The sequence below is a fragment of the Leptonotus elevatus genome, chromosome 11, assembly GCF_054856555.1.
Source record: "Leptonotus elevatus isolate MCC_2025b chromosome 11, RoL_Lele_1.0, whole genome shotgun sequence".
Taxonomy (NCBI): domain Eukaryota; kingdom Metazoa; phylum Chordata; class Actinopteri; order Syngnathiformes; family Syngnathidae; genus Leptonotus; species Leptonotus elevatus.
In genome coordinates, this window is record NC_141249.1 from 12420060 (window position 1) to 12436946 (window position 16887).

Below are 16887 nucleotides of genomic sequence, written 5' to 3' on the forward strand. Positions count from 1 at the left end.
TCCCATTAGAACAGATGAACTTTATTCAGGGTTAATCAGAAGCACTTTAAACGGTAGCAGGTGCGTGCTGACCCATTTAAAATGAGTTTTAATGTGGTTGCTTAATTCTAAAAACAGCCATATCCCCACATCTCAGTTTATTTTTACTTCCCCTCTCGAAATGATTGCATTTGTTTTCAACTGAGTCCTAAAAGTCAGGTCGCGTTAATGGTGGAGAAAGTTTTAACATTTATCTCGGCGACATTTTGGGGGCATTTGAACAGGGGTGTGTAGACTTTTTATATCCAGCATATATGCATTAGTAGTATGACAAGGCTGATCTTGGCTACTTGATGGAAAATTGTGACTGTGACTGCTTTTCCTTCACCACTGTGTAATCTGCTGACTCAATGCCTTACTTAGCCCCAATGCAAGTGGACAGTGACAGTTTAACATGACCTTAAACATGCACAGTGTCTGGATACTCAACAATTAAATACCTTGGCCGGTGTGCCACCCTCCTACAATGTTGAACAGTTGTGTGTTCGTCTCAATTGATCATAAGAATTACTTACAGCTTTCTGTCCAATGTAGTGCGTTACTACCAGTGCAAAAAAATATATACAAAAATGATATTTTGCTTGTCAATTTAGAGTCTTCCATGAACCTAACTGCGTGTTTGTGACTGGGGTAGGAAGCTGAAGTATTCAGAGACAATCCAGAAAAGCATGGGGAAAACATAACTCCATATCAGAAGGCCGGAGGCCATATTCAAACCTGTGAAGTACACATGCTGTGGGGTATATGCCACAGAGGCGGGACTTCCGACTTCCTGGTTATCACACACCATATACCATTCACCAGGCCACCGCGCTGCATAAATTGTGCATGATTATATATTATAAAAAAGGTAGAATATTGAATACATCTCTTGGTTTCGATCATATTTTTTTAGATTGTGCTGGTGTGTACCTTTTAAATTGTCTGGTGAGTGTTTTTCTATTTAATTACTTCAGATGAGCAAGTTTAAGTGTAATAAATTCAACCTCAAGACACACTGGATTGCAGTTTGCGTCATGAACTTAAGTGTTCATTATTTAGAAAATGTACGATGACTGGAAGCGGACATGATGAGATTACTGAACAATGAGTATCCATCCACATTGCAGAGCTATGTGTCTAGTCATGATTGGTTTAGAACAACTAATACTGAAGTTAGACAAGCGGTCCACTTAAAGGGATCCTTTGACCGGAGGTGAAATTGCATTGCATCACATACAGATCTGTGGAGAACTTTGAAGTCTTTAGGGGAGGAGGACACTTCATCATCTGAGCCTGGGGAAGAGTCTGATGAAGAGGATCATGCTGATGAAGGTGAACGAGACCAGGATGAGCATGAGCCACAGCAGCCAGTTGACCGACTTCTTGGCATGCTGCTCCAATCGCTCCGACTCAGTCTTCAGTTTCTCGAAGTTGACGTCGGCCTGATGCATCGACTGGCCCAAAGTCTGAAAGGTGGAGGGAGACACCGCTTGGTGAGAAATTGAAAAACACAACAACAAAAAACAAAAAAGACAATTAGGACTCTCAAAGAATTGGGAATATTTGGCTTTTGGGTGAAATCATCTTTACAGGTGAACCTTATTTGACGTACTAATTTTCTTGATAGCTTGCAGATACATAAAATGATTTTCACTAAATGTTTTACTTGTATGACTTTAAAAAAAAAAAAGTGCAACCCTAAGTATGGCCACCGGAACGCCCCTAAAACAAGCATTATAAACCAATTTCTCCTCCTAACATCTACATCCAAATTAAGAGCTTAGGCATAATTATGATTTATTATAACATCTCTGAATTATTATTATTTTTCTTTCAGAACAAAAGCATACTGTAGCAATTAAGTAAATTTTTTTTAGGACTAAAGGCTATTTTTTTAGACAATAAAAAGGTGTGTTTGTTCTTATTATTTTTTGTTATCCCCACCCCACACGAAAAATAATATATTAAAAAATATATTTTCAGGAAATAGTACTTTTTCCCCCTCCAGATTATGACCTTGTCCCCCCAAAAATATAATAATATAATCAAAAATAATAAAATTAAGACTTTTTTCTTATCAGGGGACATTGCAAAAATGTCTCCAAAAACTTTTGGCAAGACCTTTAGATTACAAAGAGGTCAGATTGTTCCCCCCCAGTGAAATAATTCGAATACTTGTCTTATAGCGCTCCCTAGCGGCAAAAGCAGATACTGACTCATCGAGTGTCTTGACTACTTTGCACATGCACCTGATTGTCCTGTTTGATGATGCTCTGTGCAGCCAGTGTGTTGTTTTTCAAGTTCCTGGCCAAGTTGAGCATTTCCTCTGCGATTTTCTCCTGCAGGTTGTGTTGATGCTGCAAGATGGCGTCCAGCTCTGCGGCCGACTGACGCTCGTCCAGAGGCAAACCTCTGAGGGACCAATCAAACATTTAGTGCCACCCTTCTGTCCAATGGAGCTAAAACTGTAAAGCCTAATGAAATTCTTTACCTTCTGTTTCGCAAATCCGTTTCTATAGAAACAAAAGGGGGACAGTTATGTAAACTAAATAGTATATACTGTTTAAAAAGCCAACATTTGACATACAAATTGGAGAAGTGAAGTTGCATTTCAATGAAACCAAAGGCTTACCTTTGTTTGAAAAGCCCTGTAATGACAAAGAGGTCATAGTAGTCGACATGTTCAAAACAATCAATGCACAAATAGGACTCAATACAACAGCAGCAATTTATCACCAAATTGAGCTATGCTATCTTTACCATTGTAAACAATTATATTAGTGCAGCCAGATATTTTGGCGTGGTTCTTTCACATCACAGTCGTTCCTACCGTGCCAAGCAGCTCATCCCTCATTTCCCCCGTACATCGGGCTTTGGTCTGCATGTGAACCGTTTTAGTGGCAGCCATTCTCTCGTTTGCTATAGTTGGAGTTCGGCCAGGGGCGAGGAACTGATTGGCTAAAGCCTTTTCCGCTGGCGATGACTGTGGTTGAGAACAGAAGAGCCATGACTTCCCAAATAATAATAATAATAATAATTTTAAAATCAAATAAAATAACAGATGTCAGCCATTTTAAGGGGTGACTACTGACCAGCTTCTCTGCTTCTAGAAGGCCCTTCAAAAAATCCACCTTTCTTGTGTATTCTGTCAGCACTTCTGGTGTGGGTTTGCTGAGTAAAAAGAACAGAAATTAAATAAATACCAGGGATGGTATGGATAGCGCCGAGTCTGGGTCACTTGAGTATCTGTCGATACAGAGTCCTGATTATTATGAATCGTAATTATATGAATTATTATTATTATTATTTTTAAATCAGACTAAAAATAACTTTTCTTCAACATTCTAATTAATTGAAATGTACCTGTCAGTGTGTGATAATGTATTTAATTAATGAATGACATGTTAATTTTACAACAACAACAAAAACCCTGGAAGATGAATGAATAAATGAAATAAAACAAAAAGCAGAGTCTAGGACGTCAGGGATATTTGCCTGCATGCAAATCCGCACTTCGCATTTAATGAAAACGTCAACTATTGCAAAAACAATAAACGTGAAGAAAACAATGAATTTTTAAATGTGTGAATTAACTCAATTTATGTTGTAAAAAAGAGAGTGCAGTGCGATGGTGTCACCTCATGCTTTTCCTCAGAGCCACTAACATCTCCTCCAAGGCACCAACATACTGAGGAGAGCAAATAAACAGCAACTACTTTACTTTTATAGTTTGAAATGACAGGCATTTAAACAAATTATCGAAACTAACGTTCTCTCAAGAATTCCAGCAGAATCGAGCATTATAGGGGAGGAGGGAGCATCTTTTGTAGTCACGTGTACGTAATTGTTAAAAATGATGCATTTGTTTTATATTCCAATGTGACAGGGATGACATCTGAAACTAGATGCAAAAATGAAATAATCTAGGTCCACACTATTTGGAATAAATACTTGTTAAGAAAAGTGCGTCAGGGTTTACATTAATATTAACAAAAGGTGAAAAGTTGCTCAAATGCATTGGCAGTGGTTTCAGTGACGACGTGGCTAACCGAGAGGCTAAATGCCTAAATGCTAACAACAGCCATGCTAAATTTTGCAAACGACTGCGTAAAACAAACCACAAATTATTTTATTTCTTGACCCGTCGTTGGGTTACTTTACCTTCCCCAGTCTCCATTCAGCCTCGCCCCGTTTTTCCGAAGCTATTGACTCACAGCGAGACAATAAACGGACGAAGTTGATTTCTAATCTGGAAGCCATGACAGAAGACAACCGGGTGTCGCGCTTAAATGACGTCACAGAAAAAGCGGCGGGATGAGCTTTAAAAAAAAACGTAGCGCGAAACATGAAAACGAATTAACTCTCACGTAGTGCATTTTCTAACTTACATAGACACGAACCTAATTCTTACTCAAGCGTAATTCAAGCAGTCTTATTTGTTAAAACGTCTGACTGCCCAGTAAGTCAGGTGTCTTCAAAGAGCGACTGCTTTATTTAGCTTTAATTAATACTGTTATTAATTAACGGCCTTATGAACGAATTTGGGACTGGAACAGATTTCACCTTTGCATAATTTCTTATGGGGAAAAAATGCTTGGCAACTAGAAAACGTCAACCAGCATCACTAAACAGACTGGAGGTTTGACTGTAGGCTATCTACTTACCTCGATTAACAGTGAGAGTTGATGGTAGATGATGACTATAACATCATTCTTGAGCTGGTCGTCTCATGACAGACTGTCTGCTTAATCAGGTTTTTGTATTGTGCAATGACGATTGACCCGATAAACACACACCAGTCGTGGCAGATGTAACAACAAGCATCATGTTCTGTATTGTCATGTTAATACTAATAGCCATTACACTTGATGCCATTCAGTCCCAACCATACACTCTCTGGTAACAAAACTTGGCCAAGTTCAAGGCAAACATTCAACAGCAGTCAGAGAGGAACATTAGTATTAAAACGAAGTTGGCCAACGCAACACTGCGGCAGAACATTTCAAGTGAAGCAACGTAGAAAAGTGAGGTCAAAGACATCATAGCGTGTTTTTTCTGTTTTCTTTTTAAAGGAAAAAGTGGCGTGTGCTGCTCGCGTCTCCCGTTGCTACGTGAGGGCAATGACTTCCTATCTGATGTTTGATGTCCAGCAGGTCGAGTAGAACGATGTGACACCTGTATAATCCGTCACAACATGAACACAATTCCAGGTTTTGTACAAATCAAAGAGTGAGAAATCCCTCCCCCTAAAAAAACAAAAAAAACAAAACAAAAAAAACAAAAAACACATTAAACAAAACGGGTGAACATTAAGCACAGGTGGGGAACCTTTTTTCCCTTTCTGGGCCATCACAGGGCACATGAAGGCAGACAACCCTTCACACTCAATCTCTGTGCAAACTGTTAAGTTATCGGTGACTCCTGTTGGGGCCTTTTCAGTTTTTATAAAATTCTGTGGGCCGTGCTAAATTTTTGACAAAAGAAATGTGCTTCAAAGATGGCAAAAAAAATGCTGGGTTAAATGTTTTCTGGCTTTACATGTTTTTAGAATTGCATACCCTCAAATACTCTTGTGGGACATGGGTTCCCCACCGCTGCATGAACAAGACAATAAAAAGACATAGAAGTTTTCTAGCATTAAGGCACAAGCTAGTATATTTTAGTGAGCATATTGGCTTCACTTTTTCATTCGGAGAACTAAGAAAAAACAAAGTGCAACAGGGATTTTAAATTAGCACAAATGAATGGGGGCGGGTGGGGCACAAAGACATTTGCTGGTCCACCATTAAGAGGCTACGCAACCTGGCATATTGGAAAAAAAAATATCTTACAAAAAGGTGCATGGCAACAAGTCCACTTATATTAAATGCCAATTAGTTGCCACAGATTGTAATCTGTGTAGCTCCCAAATCAACCAAAAATCTCCTTCCTGGTCAGACATCATTGTCCATATAAGGTATGTCTGGGTCAGAAGCGTGTCTACGGTCCTCCGAGGCTGGCATCTCGTTGTGCTGGTGTGGCGGACACTGTGTCGCCATAGAGATGGACGAGGAGGAAGGAGAAGGCGGGCTGGAGGAGAAATGGGTCAACAGGTCACACTCGGGCCTGTCGAGGTAGAGGGATTGGGTGCTGTCTTTACGGCGGCCTGGTTGCTCCCTTCTCTTCACAAAGTAGTGAAACGAACGCTTTTCATGTGGGCAGGAAGCCCGTCTTTGACCCGAGCTCACTGGCTGGGCGAGAACACCCGGAGGCAGTTTAACCGTGTCCGGGATGACGGGATTGCGGCGTTGCAGCTGGTGCCTGCAGGTAGCGTTGAAGGACATTGAAGAGGAGGAGCTGGACACAGATGAGGAAGAGCCAGAAGGGGTGATTTGTTGCAGACACACAAGTCCACCAGGGAGTGATGCTCTCTGCGCCAGGTGGGATGGCTTGGCTGGGTACGCTAGCTTGTATCTCCTCTGCTGAAGGCCAACTTCAACTGGAAGAGAGGGAAGACAGCGTTAAAATGGTTTCGGCAAAGTTCCTTAATAGAAACAAGATACGATTACAGGAAAGGTGTACAATTAGAGGATCATGCAATTGTGGTTCATGCAATATGCTGTATGTGGGAGGCCCAGTAAGGAAATTATTTGTCATGCAAATGGGTTAATTATTGGACAAACGCTTCATTTGGTATACCAACATTATCAAATCACTGGAAACAACAAAAAATTTTGTTGAGTCGATAGCATTGTGTCGTTGAAGAACGCCAGCCAATTTTAAACACTTTAGATTGCTTAATCATTTGTAAAAAATAAATAAATAAATAAATAAATATATATATATATATATATATATATATAAATAAAAAATAGCAGACCCATGTGGGGACTCTCCAATAGTATGGAATTATGGAAAAAATAACAAATTGACCAAATTTGGACAGTAAGTTTTGGCCCAATGTCAGCAAAAATGAGATGTGACACAAGTCACAAAAATTCAGCCTTTGGAAAGATTAACAACAAAAACATTACTGAATATGTATCTGAAAGGGAAACACTTCAAAAGTTTTCTTTATCATATGTTCATATTAGTGAAATAGGAATAAAGCAAATGAGTTCACCGTTTTCTGCAGCCATTTTGTTATTCGATGGTCCTCTGCCGTCAACAGAAATTGACATTGTGCAATGCAGCCCAAGGACACTTTGGCGTCAATTTCAGTCGACAGCAGAGGGCGCTAGAATGTCCAAATAGTTTACCTGCGTTTCCTTTGATACCATTTTGTTCCATGTTTAGATCTATATTAGGGTTCAACACATAAAAAATAAAAAAAAAAGGGGGGGGGCACCAACCCAAGTGCATCCTTGTTGACCTGGTGGAACCAGAGTGTCTTATTATTGTAACTGTACCGCATGTTTGCATTGATTTTCTTCTATGATGGTCATTCTCATTCTCTTTGAAAAGGCAGGAATTTTTTCATATAACTTTTGCATTGATCCTATTGATTTTATGTAATTTATAATTATGTCCCACACTCCAGGAAACTGTAGCAGCACTTACAAATGCAACTCATTTGAAGATGATGAGTGGTGTTAAATTTGAGCAACAACAAAAATAAATTAAAAATAAATAAATAAAAACAGTACTACACACTGATAATACTTACAAGCCAAAGTAGTACTATGCCGACACGGGAAAAGAAAAACATTTCACAAAGACATCAAGGACATACAGTTGTAATTATTCAAGAAGAAACCTGAATGATTAGAAGAATAAAGTAGTAATTTTAGGTACTTTTAAAGGAAGAGTTTGAAGTATGAAAATGGTTCAAACTGATAGTAGTATATTAGTAAATGATCTGTAAAAAATAAATAAATAAATAAAATCATCCCTCTCTGGCCCCAACTTGCCCGTCTAATTAGATTTTTAAGAAACCGTCATACCCGAGGAAAAATAACCAATCAGATGCCCTTACCAACACCAAATATTTAATTAATTAATTAATTCACATTTAATTTGACACTGCCACCGTGCGCAAACAAAGCTTTCTTCATCTTAGGTTAGAGAAGATGCAGACAGCAGGAAGACTTACGAAGTTGCAAAATATTAGACATAATTATGCAGAGGACACATTTCTCCAGCATATCCCATCATTTTCCTAGTGAAAATGTTTGCGCATGCTTCTGTGCCATACACGTGCATACACGCAAAAAATTGCTGGTGGTACAACCTGCTTTGCTATAGAGCAGACGGCACCGCTCCCATCACCATCACTGGTCCAGACCTGCACCACAAAAGACAGGAAGGGCCCACCCCAACGGCCCCGAGGTCTGGTCAGAAAGCCACAGGCGACAGAGACAGACGGACATGACCGGACAGACAAAGCAGACACTGACTGAAAACTGACCTTCGGGCTCAGAGTTAAGAGTGGAAGAACGCTGCTGCTCGTCCAAGAGGCTTTCAGAGCTCAGCGAGGCTTCGGAGTCCAAGTTCTCCTGGTCTGAACCGGGCTGCTCCAGCTCTGGTAAGCGGCAAGCCAGATCCACTCTGGGGAAGAGTTCACATTAGAGAATCTAGAGACTCGTTAAAAACAGTGGTGGGTACTCTCCAGTGTCCTCATCAGAATCACTCAGTCACCACTGTAGCAGAATAAATAAGTGTGGGAGCTTGACCAATACGTACTTCAGTATAATTTATACTGAATGAATGTGAAGTTTCATTGAAAAAGGCTCAAACGGACCTTACAGTGAAAAAACTCAAGCAAGCATGCTTACTTCTCCTGCTTGATGGACTTGATACGTTCCACCAAGTTCTTCTCAGCCTCCGAGTCCGAGTCCAGAGGCTCGTTCTCAGGGACAACTTTGAGTTCTGAACTGGCTTTTTCATGCACCTGTCAAAGCAACACTGCAGTTACAACCCAATCGATTTATCATTGGCCACAGGCTCTATTAACTACAGCGGAACCTCTAAATTCAAACGTCAGCTCAGCATGCAACTAAAGCAGTTGTGGATAAAGCATGGCTGGCCTATAATCCACCCCAACAAGTTTTTACATGATCAAGAGTCATGTATTTTTGTTGTTAATGTAGCACCTAGTCTAGTTAAATCTAGTAAAATCCTATGAACAGTCATTTTTGGGGAAAAAAACATCTAAAATTAAAGGGGATACTATACACAGGGGGCTTAATAAGAAAGTAAAAATGTTCGCGTTGTTTGGAATAGATGGTTATCAGTACACCTAGGGTTGCTAAAAAAGAAAAAGAAGAAGAAATTAATCACTGATTTTTACTGCATTTCATACACAATGTAACTCTCAATGTAAGTATGCCTCACATATCATTTAATGTACAAAATTAAAAGGTAGTTCCAGTTAGAAATGTAAACGGCAAATAAAGAACTAAAAAATAGTTTACTAAAATCACTAAAAGAGCGTAGAGTACAAGAACACAATTTTGAAAAATATTTAGAAAGACATATCACACGTATAGGAAAGGAAAATTGTTTTTAAAAGCAGGACTTAATTTATACTTAATTGGTTTGTTTTGAATTCATTCATATTATTCACTCTGAAAATTAACGATACCAGTAAAATCAGGACAATTAAATTAATGATACAAGTAAAATCAAGACACTGTATTATATACAAGTAAAGATACAAAATAAAATATTGGGGGGAGGGGGGGGGGCATATTTTACACTGTAGCATTTTAATCACAAGATTTTACTGTATTACCGTTAACTTTTTTTGTTTTGTTATAGCGTCATTAAGATTCCTTTGAGGAAATCGGTTTCAAAATCCAGACAAACATGTTCAAATTTCGAGGTTCCACTGAGTTTTTGTGTTTATCAACATGCATAAAGTAAACCACACGAGACTGTAACCACATCTGAAACACAGAGAAGATGGTGTTAGTAAAGAAACAAGCAGATTGCTTGATAGATTCATGCTTCTCCACAACAGTCCAATACATCTCTGAAAAATAATACCCGACAACCAAAATAGCCCTAACCCATTCACCTTCAAGAAAGAATTGAGGACTTTATGAAGGAAGATGTACAGTACGCAGCCAACGAGTGAATACTTCCAGAGCGTGTTCTTTACAACAACATGCATAATGGTTATCAATTTCTTTAATGTCACGTTCTAAAGAGGAAGAACAACAATCTACTAGCATCTTTTCCTCAGCATCGCATAGCAATGGCCCCTTATCACAACCATCAGAAACATGCAAACTACAACCGGTTAGTATGGTGGAGGATTATGGGGTGGGGATTAGTTCAAACCGAATGACTAAGAAAAAGAGGGTATATAGCATCACCCACATCTATTATGCCATGCACAGGTCAGCTCCTTTTGCATGGCAAACAAAGTAGCATACTGCAAGGCTACGTCTGCTAGATCTACTTGACCAGGAGAACTGGATGATACATACCACTCCTTTGTAAGGAGCTGAGAACCTGAGAGGTAATTGCCAGTTGTGCTAAGGAGAGACAGGGAAGATGGACCCAAGAGGGTGATTAATTTGTCCGGGGAGATGTTAGCACTCACTTTGAGAAGACACTGAATGAAAGAAACGCAAGTGACACTGAGATGCCGTTTTAGACCCTCACCGTGTTCTGTCTCTTGATTTTGAGCTTGTTGACAGCCAGAGTCTCTGCATACTCCAGCTGCTCGATCTCCTCCATCTTTTCATTGTAGCGTCTGATCTGCTCGCTGATCAGCATCTCCACGCATCTTCGAGTAATAATAATAATAGAGAATATAAGTATATCCTGTATATTGTCTTTGTATGAGTTGCTGCTCTGTGTGTGTTAAGCAGCAGTTGTTTAATGTTTAGAATTATTGTAATATCTACGCTTACTTTCATCAGCCTTCCTGTGGTGTTTTGCATTATACTGTTAGTTGACTTTTGTTGTTGATGTTTGTAGATTAAATTATGCTTGTATGCGGTGTTTTAAAAAGTTAAAATGCATTTTTAAAATATGTAGAGGGGCCAAACTGTAAATTTTTTTTCATTATTTTTTTATGGTCTTGTCTCACGTATGGGTCTCGAACTGCGATAAATGAGGGTTCGTTGTATTGTGGTCTTACGTGGTGGTCTTGGCGACGTCTTTCATGCTAAGAAGTGGGTCCGCGCTATCTGGGCAGCGCAGGATGCACGGAGCGAAGACAATGGCCAAGGAGTTAGGAGACATGCGGTTGTGAGTTTCCTCTTTACACACCCTGTAAGGACATGTAGAAAAAGATCAATATGTAGATTACCTTGAAAACATATTTTTCAAGCAAATTCCGACAATAGAAGTGAATTTTGACCTGACAAGGTGGAAGACGAGCCTCTCCAGTGTGTTGTAGTTTGCTGTCGGAAGCTCCTCCAGCACTTTGTAGATGGCATAGAGTTGCTCCTGCTTATCTGGCAGCTCTGAATACAAATAAGGCAATAAAACATTGCTCTGTAGTAAACCTGTTGAAAGAATGACATTCCAGCTTTGTGAGGTGATTTAAATGACAGATCGTGCTCTTAATTGTCCCATTCTGAAAGCAGGCCCAGGCAGGAAAGTTAGAAGTCGCACCTGTGATTTACAGTATATAAAAAAAGATTATTTCATATTTAGCCATGACACACTGCCCTCACTTTTGTGCTTCACTTACAATGAAACATAAACACAGTAGAGCAGGGTTGGCAAGCCAAATGGGAGAGCATTTATTACGGCCTGCCTTGCAATTCTGAAGCCCATATTGCTGGTGTCGGGCAAGAACCCCCTGTCACACCATTTAGTAAATTTCATATTTTTATACTGATCAGTCCACATGTGTGGGTGTCATTTTTCTTTTATGATATATTATATGGTAAGAAATGCCACCCCCCTTTTGTCATAATCCTCACCTACTGCATGCAGGAACTCATTATAATGTGTGAAGGTCATCAGTGGGTCTGGCAGCTCCCTCAGCCACTGTTTTACCAGGCCTGTAACTGTGTGGATGGGGTAGTCTTCAAGGCACACGAGGTGGGGGTCTAAGCAAAAAACAACAATAGGGCATCTCAATATATTGATATCAATATGTGCGAATGTCTCCAATGTATGCCTAGTAAAGGTTATTTTATATTTTCCTACAGTATGTTTGCATTTACATTAAAAATACTTGCCAAAAAGAGCCACAGTGAAAGTTGAGGGAGTACACTTTACCGGTCTCCAGTCGCTGGTGTAGTTCTTTCATGCGGTTGGCTGATCCAGACTTGCGGTAGATGCCCTCGGTATAGAGGCCCTGCATCTCCACGTGCTCCAGCATCATCTCCAGGACCATAGGAACTGGGTTCTTCTCACTCACCAGGTGACACACGCGCACACCAAAGTGCTGGCCACCGGACTCTTCATCACTCTGTTGGATTTAGCCCGACATTCGGTCAAATGGCTTCACTTCACACTACGCTCTGCATCCGAAGTGAATCCCTAAAGAAGCTTTAGACATACCTTTTTGGCACAGAAAGTGAAGCAGTCCGTGACAATTTTACTCAGGCACTTTTTGTGGCACACCATCTTACAATCTGTAAAAAGGGGATTGTCAACATTCGTATATATATTCATTTTGTTTTTGTCACCCTGCAAGATGTAATGTAATTAATTGTAATTTAAGACTCACAGCTACACATGTAGGCCTTCTCCATCCCCCAGATGAAAGAAGTGCACTGGTCACATGACTGCATGATGTTGACCTGATAGTTGACGAACACGTGATCCAAGGGGCTTTCCATCTGGCAAGGCAGATGGAAACTATTAGAAATCATGTGGCATATTAAACTGATGCACAATTTCAAATTTGGATACCTACACTTTTATCTTTTTTCCGCCGCTTTTTCCGAGCTTTAGCAGGCTGTAATACAATCAGCACAGAAGCATGTATTTGTTATTTTTCATGTAACAAATAAGTTGATAACACAATATGAGCGAGAGCAGGTTTGTGCGTTATCACCTTGGCAGGCTCAGCTTCCTCTTTCTTCATCTCCCCTCTAATGAAGCCATCCAGCACCGACTGAAACAGGTTGACCACAAGCTGGACTTCTCCTTTTTGTTTGTCACCGGCCAGATGGATCACTTTGTTTTGGTAGCCTGTCATCAGACCTTTGTAGCCAATTGTTGGTTTCTAGTTCAAATTAAGAGGAGAGCCATTGAGGAAGACAAAAGGTATAGACTAAAGTGTCATGTGGGATAAAGACTTACAGGGAGAGAATACATGGCTTTTATAGTCTCTCTGAACTGCAAGGTGGCCGTTACAAAGATGGCCTCTGTGGCTGACAGCGATTTACCTCTGGAGCGGAAATCATTGACCTAAAGAGGGGGGCACAAACAAAACATGTTTTTTCAGAGTCAAAATACACGACAATTAATTCCTAAATGAAGTAAGCAACCCATTTCATTCTTATGTACCTGGTTCCCCAGAAACTCATCAAGGTGCCGCAGCTCATTGGCATTGGTGATCTCCCGATCCAGGGAAGCGTTCCACTGCTCAGAGACGCGTGTGGCACGGCTAATCTTGATGGTGGGGTTACGGCCCAAACTTTTATTGGCACGCTCTCCTTGGGACTGGGATAAATGTCGCAAAGGGTATCCAGATGCTGGGGCTAAATGATGGAAAGAATGCTTTCATATTTCATCATTGCAAAAACAACAATCAATTGCGTGACGAAAAGATTCCTTCCGTATTCTCAGGCTCATACTGGACTGGGAACACTTGGAGGAAAACGTATCTGTTTTCATTAGGCCTGCTGCTAAAATGGTCAATGTTTTCTCAGAAAGCAAGCAGGAAGATTAGCTAAGACCCCACGAATAATAACGATAATACATCTGTGTTTTCTTTCTCACTTCGTGAAGTGTGACTGATGTGACAGGCAGCAGTCCAGCAGAGAGAAGACTCAAAACACAATGGAATTACAGTTGAAGCTCCTTTTTTTGGAACAATTTGTCAAACATTTTTGGGGAAAATGTTCAACATGACTTTTTTTTATTTTTTAATATCCACACTGTACGAGTATGCCCACAGAATGAGAAATGTAACTTAGTGTGGTGTAGAAAAAGCCCTTGCTGCTTAGTCCAATATGCCACTCGTTATCACAGTTAAAGACCCTGTAAAGTAAATATTGATATATCTTTAATACTATAAATTAGACATGTTTGAAGATGATTGCCGCTAAACAGTTTGTATACATTTCAGTTTTCCAGATGTTTGGGGCACAGCATCCGCTTTGGGGTATGTACTTAGCAGGAAGTATGAGCTCAAATGTCTATCATCTTAATCTGCCACTTAATAGTAAAGAGCCTCGTCAAGTCTCTCACCAACTTGTATTGATTTTTTTATTTTTTATTATGAGAACATATAAAATGAAAGTACGAAGACTTGCACATCATTTACCTTCCCCTCCTGTTGGCTTTTCGTTGAGAACCTGTCCAAGTGTCAAGTCTCCATTGTCGGGAGTGTGAGGCTCCTTGTGTGGTCGCTTTTTCAAGATTTTACTGAAGAAACCACCTGGCCTAAAGGTTTGACATTCAAATTCTTTTTAAAACTGATTGTTAAGGAGTCAGTTAATATTGTGTAATTGACAATGTTTTCAGCAAATCACCAAAGAACAATATAGATATATATTTTTTAAACGAGCCAATACAGTGTCAGAAGGAACCAAATGCTTTTCCAGATGTTGTCATAGCAACACCACATATGGAAGAAAAAGAAAGCCAGCTGAAGGCTCTCCAATTAGTGAGTATGAGCTACAAGCCATTTGGAGAAGATATATTTGTTAGTCGATGACTTTTTTTTTTTTTTTTACATATAGAAACATCTGCTTCTAGCAAGGTTGTGTTGCAATTAAGAGACCAATCGTATTTATATATATATTAAAAAAAAGCCTAATCAATCAACATCGATTTGTATTGTTTGTGAGTCTTCAAAAATTGCTCCATCATACCACTACGTGTTCAACACAGTTACCTGTCTGGTGTAGAAGGGGTGGTTGATTCCTCTTGGTTTCTCCTCCTGTTGGAGCTTCCTTTTAAGCTCTCTGTAGACAAAATCATCTGCACAATAGGACAAAGAATGGATTTTATCATATTCAACGTGCTAGGCTATGGAGAGAACGAAACTTGTGATTTTAATGGCACGATTGCAAATTTTTAAATACCTCTTTGGTTAAAAGAGCACCAGCGCCCTCAGAACATGGAGACAAACTGTCAATTGAGGAGGAGGCAGTTTGACTTCTGGGAAAAAAAAATGTAATAGAGACATTTCATGTATTTGATATACAGTACTGTAGTACATGTTGTGGTGTAAGAGGTAGCTAAATATGAGAATACAGTTATAACAGGAAACGTACAGAGGCTGCTTGGACCTTCTCTCATCTCTGTTGTGAGACGGAGGAGAGTGTTCTCCATCGCTCGCCTTTCCCTTCCACTTCTCCGACTTCTCTTTGATTGGTCCATGGCCACGCTGCAGGCTTAAAACTCCACCATCCACCACAGTTTTCTCATGCATAGAGTCAGCCGGTCGTAATGATAACGTAGTTGGACGAACAGCACCGGATTGCGGAGACATTTTGGCTTCCTTCTTCCCTCCTTTTTCTTCCTTCATCTTCCAGGCCACAAACGTATACTGATCAAGCTCCTTGCTGTCGGCCCGCTCCCTTTGCTTTGACGCCTCGGGTGTTTTGCTCTTTGGAGGGGAGGTTTGTTCCTCACTGGTCGCTGAGGATGAGGTGGAGGTTGAGGCAGCTCGTAAAGTCTCTCTCTGATTGTGCTCTAACCCTCTCCGTCTCCTCTGCTCTCTCTTCTCCTGACTTTTAGATGCGTGGGCTTTGTCTACAGGACGGACTAGGTTATGTTCAGGATGGGAAGTAGTAGAGGTAGTGCTGGAAGCCTGTTTCGAACCAGAATAAGTGGGTGTAGGATCATTGGCGGAGACCCCAATAGAAGACAAAACATGTTTTGTATCCTCCTCCTTTTCATCGAGCTGAGAACCAGCCTCAGGCAAAGTACCGTTGGTCTCCAAACCAGACCTGAGAGGTAGGTGTTTACAATCGCATTTTTGTGCTTGGGATAGCCATTCATCGTCCTCCTCGTCTTCATCCTGACCCTGTTCCTCCTCTGTATGGGAGCTTGATGCAACCTCCCCATCATACTCTCCTCTCACCTCATCTGGCTCCTGGTCCGGCAGGCTGTCATTCAGCATCTCCTCTGTGACCAGTTCTATATCTGGATCCTCTCTTGTTCGAGGCTCCTTTGCTGGTTTTGTCCCTCCCAGCTTTATTTGTTTCACCTCTGTTGTCTCTTTAGCTTCGAGCGCTTTCCTGATTGCCTCCTCCTCTTGTCTCCTCCTCAATTCCTCCTCTTCAGCTTTTCTTCTTTCCTCCTCCGCCTCCATTCGTAACTTTATTTCCTCTTCTTCCTGTCGCCTCCTTTCCTTTTCTTCCTCCCGGCTCCTTCTTTCCTCTTCTGCCTTCATCTCTTCCTCCTTTATGCGTCGATCCTCACGCATGGAGTGGCATCTGAAAAAAATGAAGTTGTATGACAAATTTTTCTTCTCATCATAACTCTGTTAAATTAGCCCAGAACTATTGTCAGAGAAGTTTTAGTGTAGGGTATGTCGAACCAATGCTTAGGAAGTGAACTAGAATCTCTCCTGCAACCACTCGGAGGTTCCATATTATACAGTTTAAGTCTGTGCTAACCCCACTAGAGTGTAGGGATGGGTACTTTTCACATTTGAACCGGTACTGTTCCAATACTCGGTACCGGTACTCAATGTTACCAATTTTCGGTACTTTTGTACTCTCTCTCTCTTTTGTTTGTATTCGTATTTATTAATTTTGGTGGTAGTAAATGTTCATCATTGTTTAATAGTAA

At 40.4% G+C, this 16887-nt stretch overlaps 2 protein-coding genes across 6 annotated transcripts in view; both read right to left on the reverse strand.

Moving 5' to 3' along the window:
- On the reverse strand, positions 1-4300 carry use1 (unconventional SNARE in the ER 1 homolog (S. cerevisiae)). Its single transcript, XM_086090072.1, has 8 exons — positions 4183-4300; positions 3660-3709; positions 3114-3192; positions 2852-3004; positions 2654-2669; positions 2513-2534; positions 2271-2433; positions 1-1487 (listed from the first exon to the last, which is right to left on the reverse strand). Exons 1-8 carry the CDS (start codon positions 4279-4281, stop codon positions 1305-1307), a joined length of 765 nt encoding a protein of 254 aa, XP_085946198.1. The 5' UTR covers positions 4282-4300; the 3' UTR covers positions 1-1304.
- A 532-nt stretch (positions 4301-4832) lies between these two features.
- Positions 4833-16887, reverse strand: part of myo9bl (myosin IXb-like) — a 49184-nt gene continuing 37129 nt past the window's right edge. For 4 of the 5 annotated variants that reach the window (XM_086088724.1, XM_086088721.1, XM_086088722.1 and 1 more), the window contains 19 exons: positions 15363-16529; positions 15171-15246; positions 14981-15066; positions 14408-14526; positions 13426-13619; positions 13219-13326; positions 12971-13141; positions 12830-12871; positions 12641-12752; positions 12472-12545; positions 12187-12379; positions 11886-12014; positions 11315-11420; positions 11093-11224; positions 10612-10735; positions 10434-10481; positions 8775-8890; positions 8408-8547; positions 4833-6499 (listed from right to left, as the gene is read on the reverse strand). In XM_086088724.1, coding sequence (XP_085944850.1) covers positions 5955-6499; positions 8408-8547; positions 8775-8890; positions 10434-10481; positions 10612-10735; positions 11093-11224; positions 11315-11420; positions 11886-12014; positions 12187-12379; positions 12472-12545; positions 12641-12752; positions 12830-12871; positions 12971-13141; positions 13219-13326; positions 13426-13619; positions 14408-14526; positions 14981-15066; positions 15171-15246; positions 15363-16529 — 3682 coding nt within the window. In that variant the 3' untranslated portion in view covers positions 4833-5954. The remainder of the gene's footprint in view (positions 6500-8407; positions 8548-8774; positions 8891-10433; positions 10482-10611; positions 10736-11092; positions 11225-11314; positions 11421-11885; positions 12015-12186; positions 12380-12471; positions 12546-12640; positions 12753-12829; positions 12872-12970; positions 13142-13218; positions 13327-13425; positions 13620-14407; positions 14527-14980; positions 15067-15170; positions 15247-15362; positions 16530-16887) is intronic. The other variant, XM_086088725.1, reaches the window with a different exon arrangement.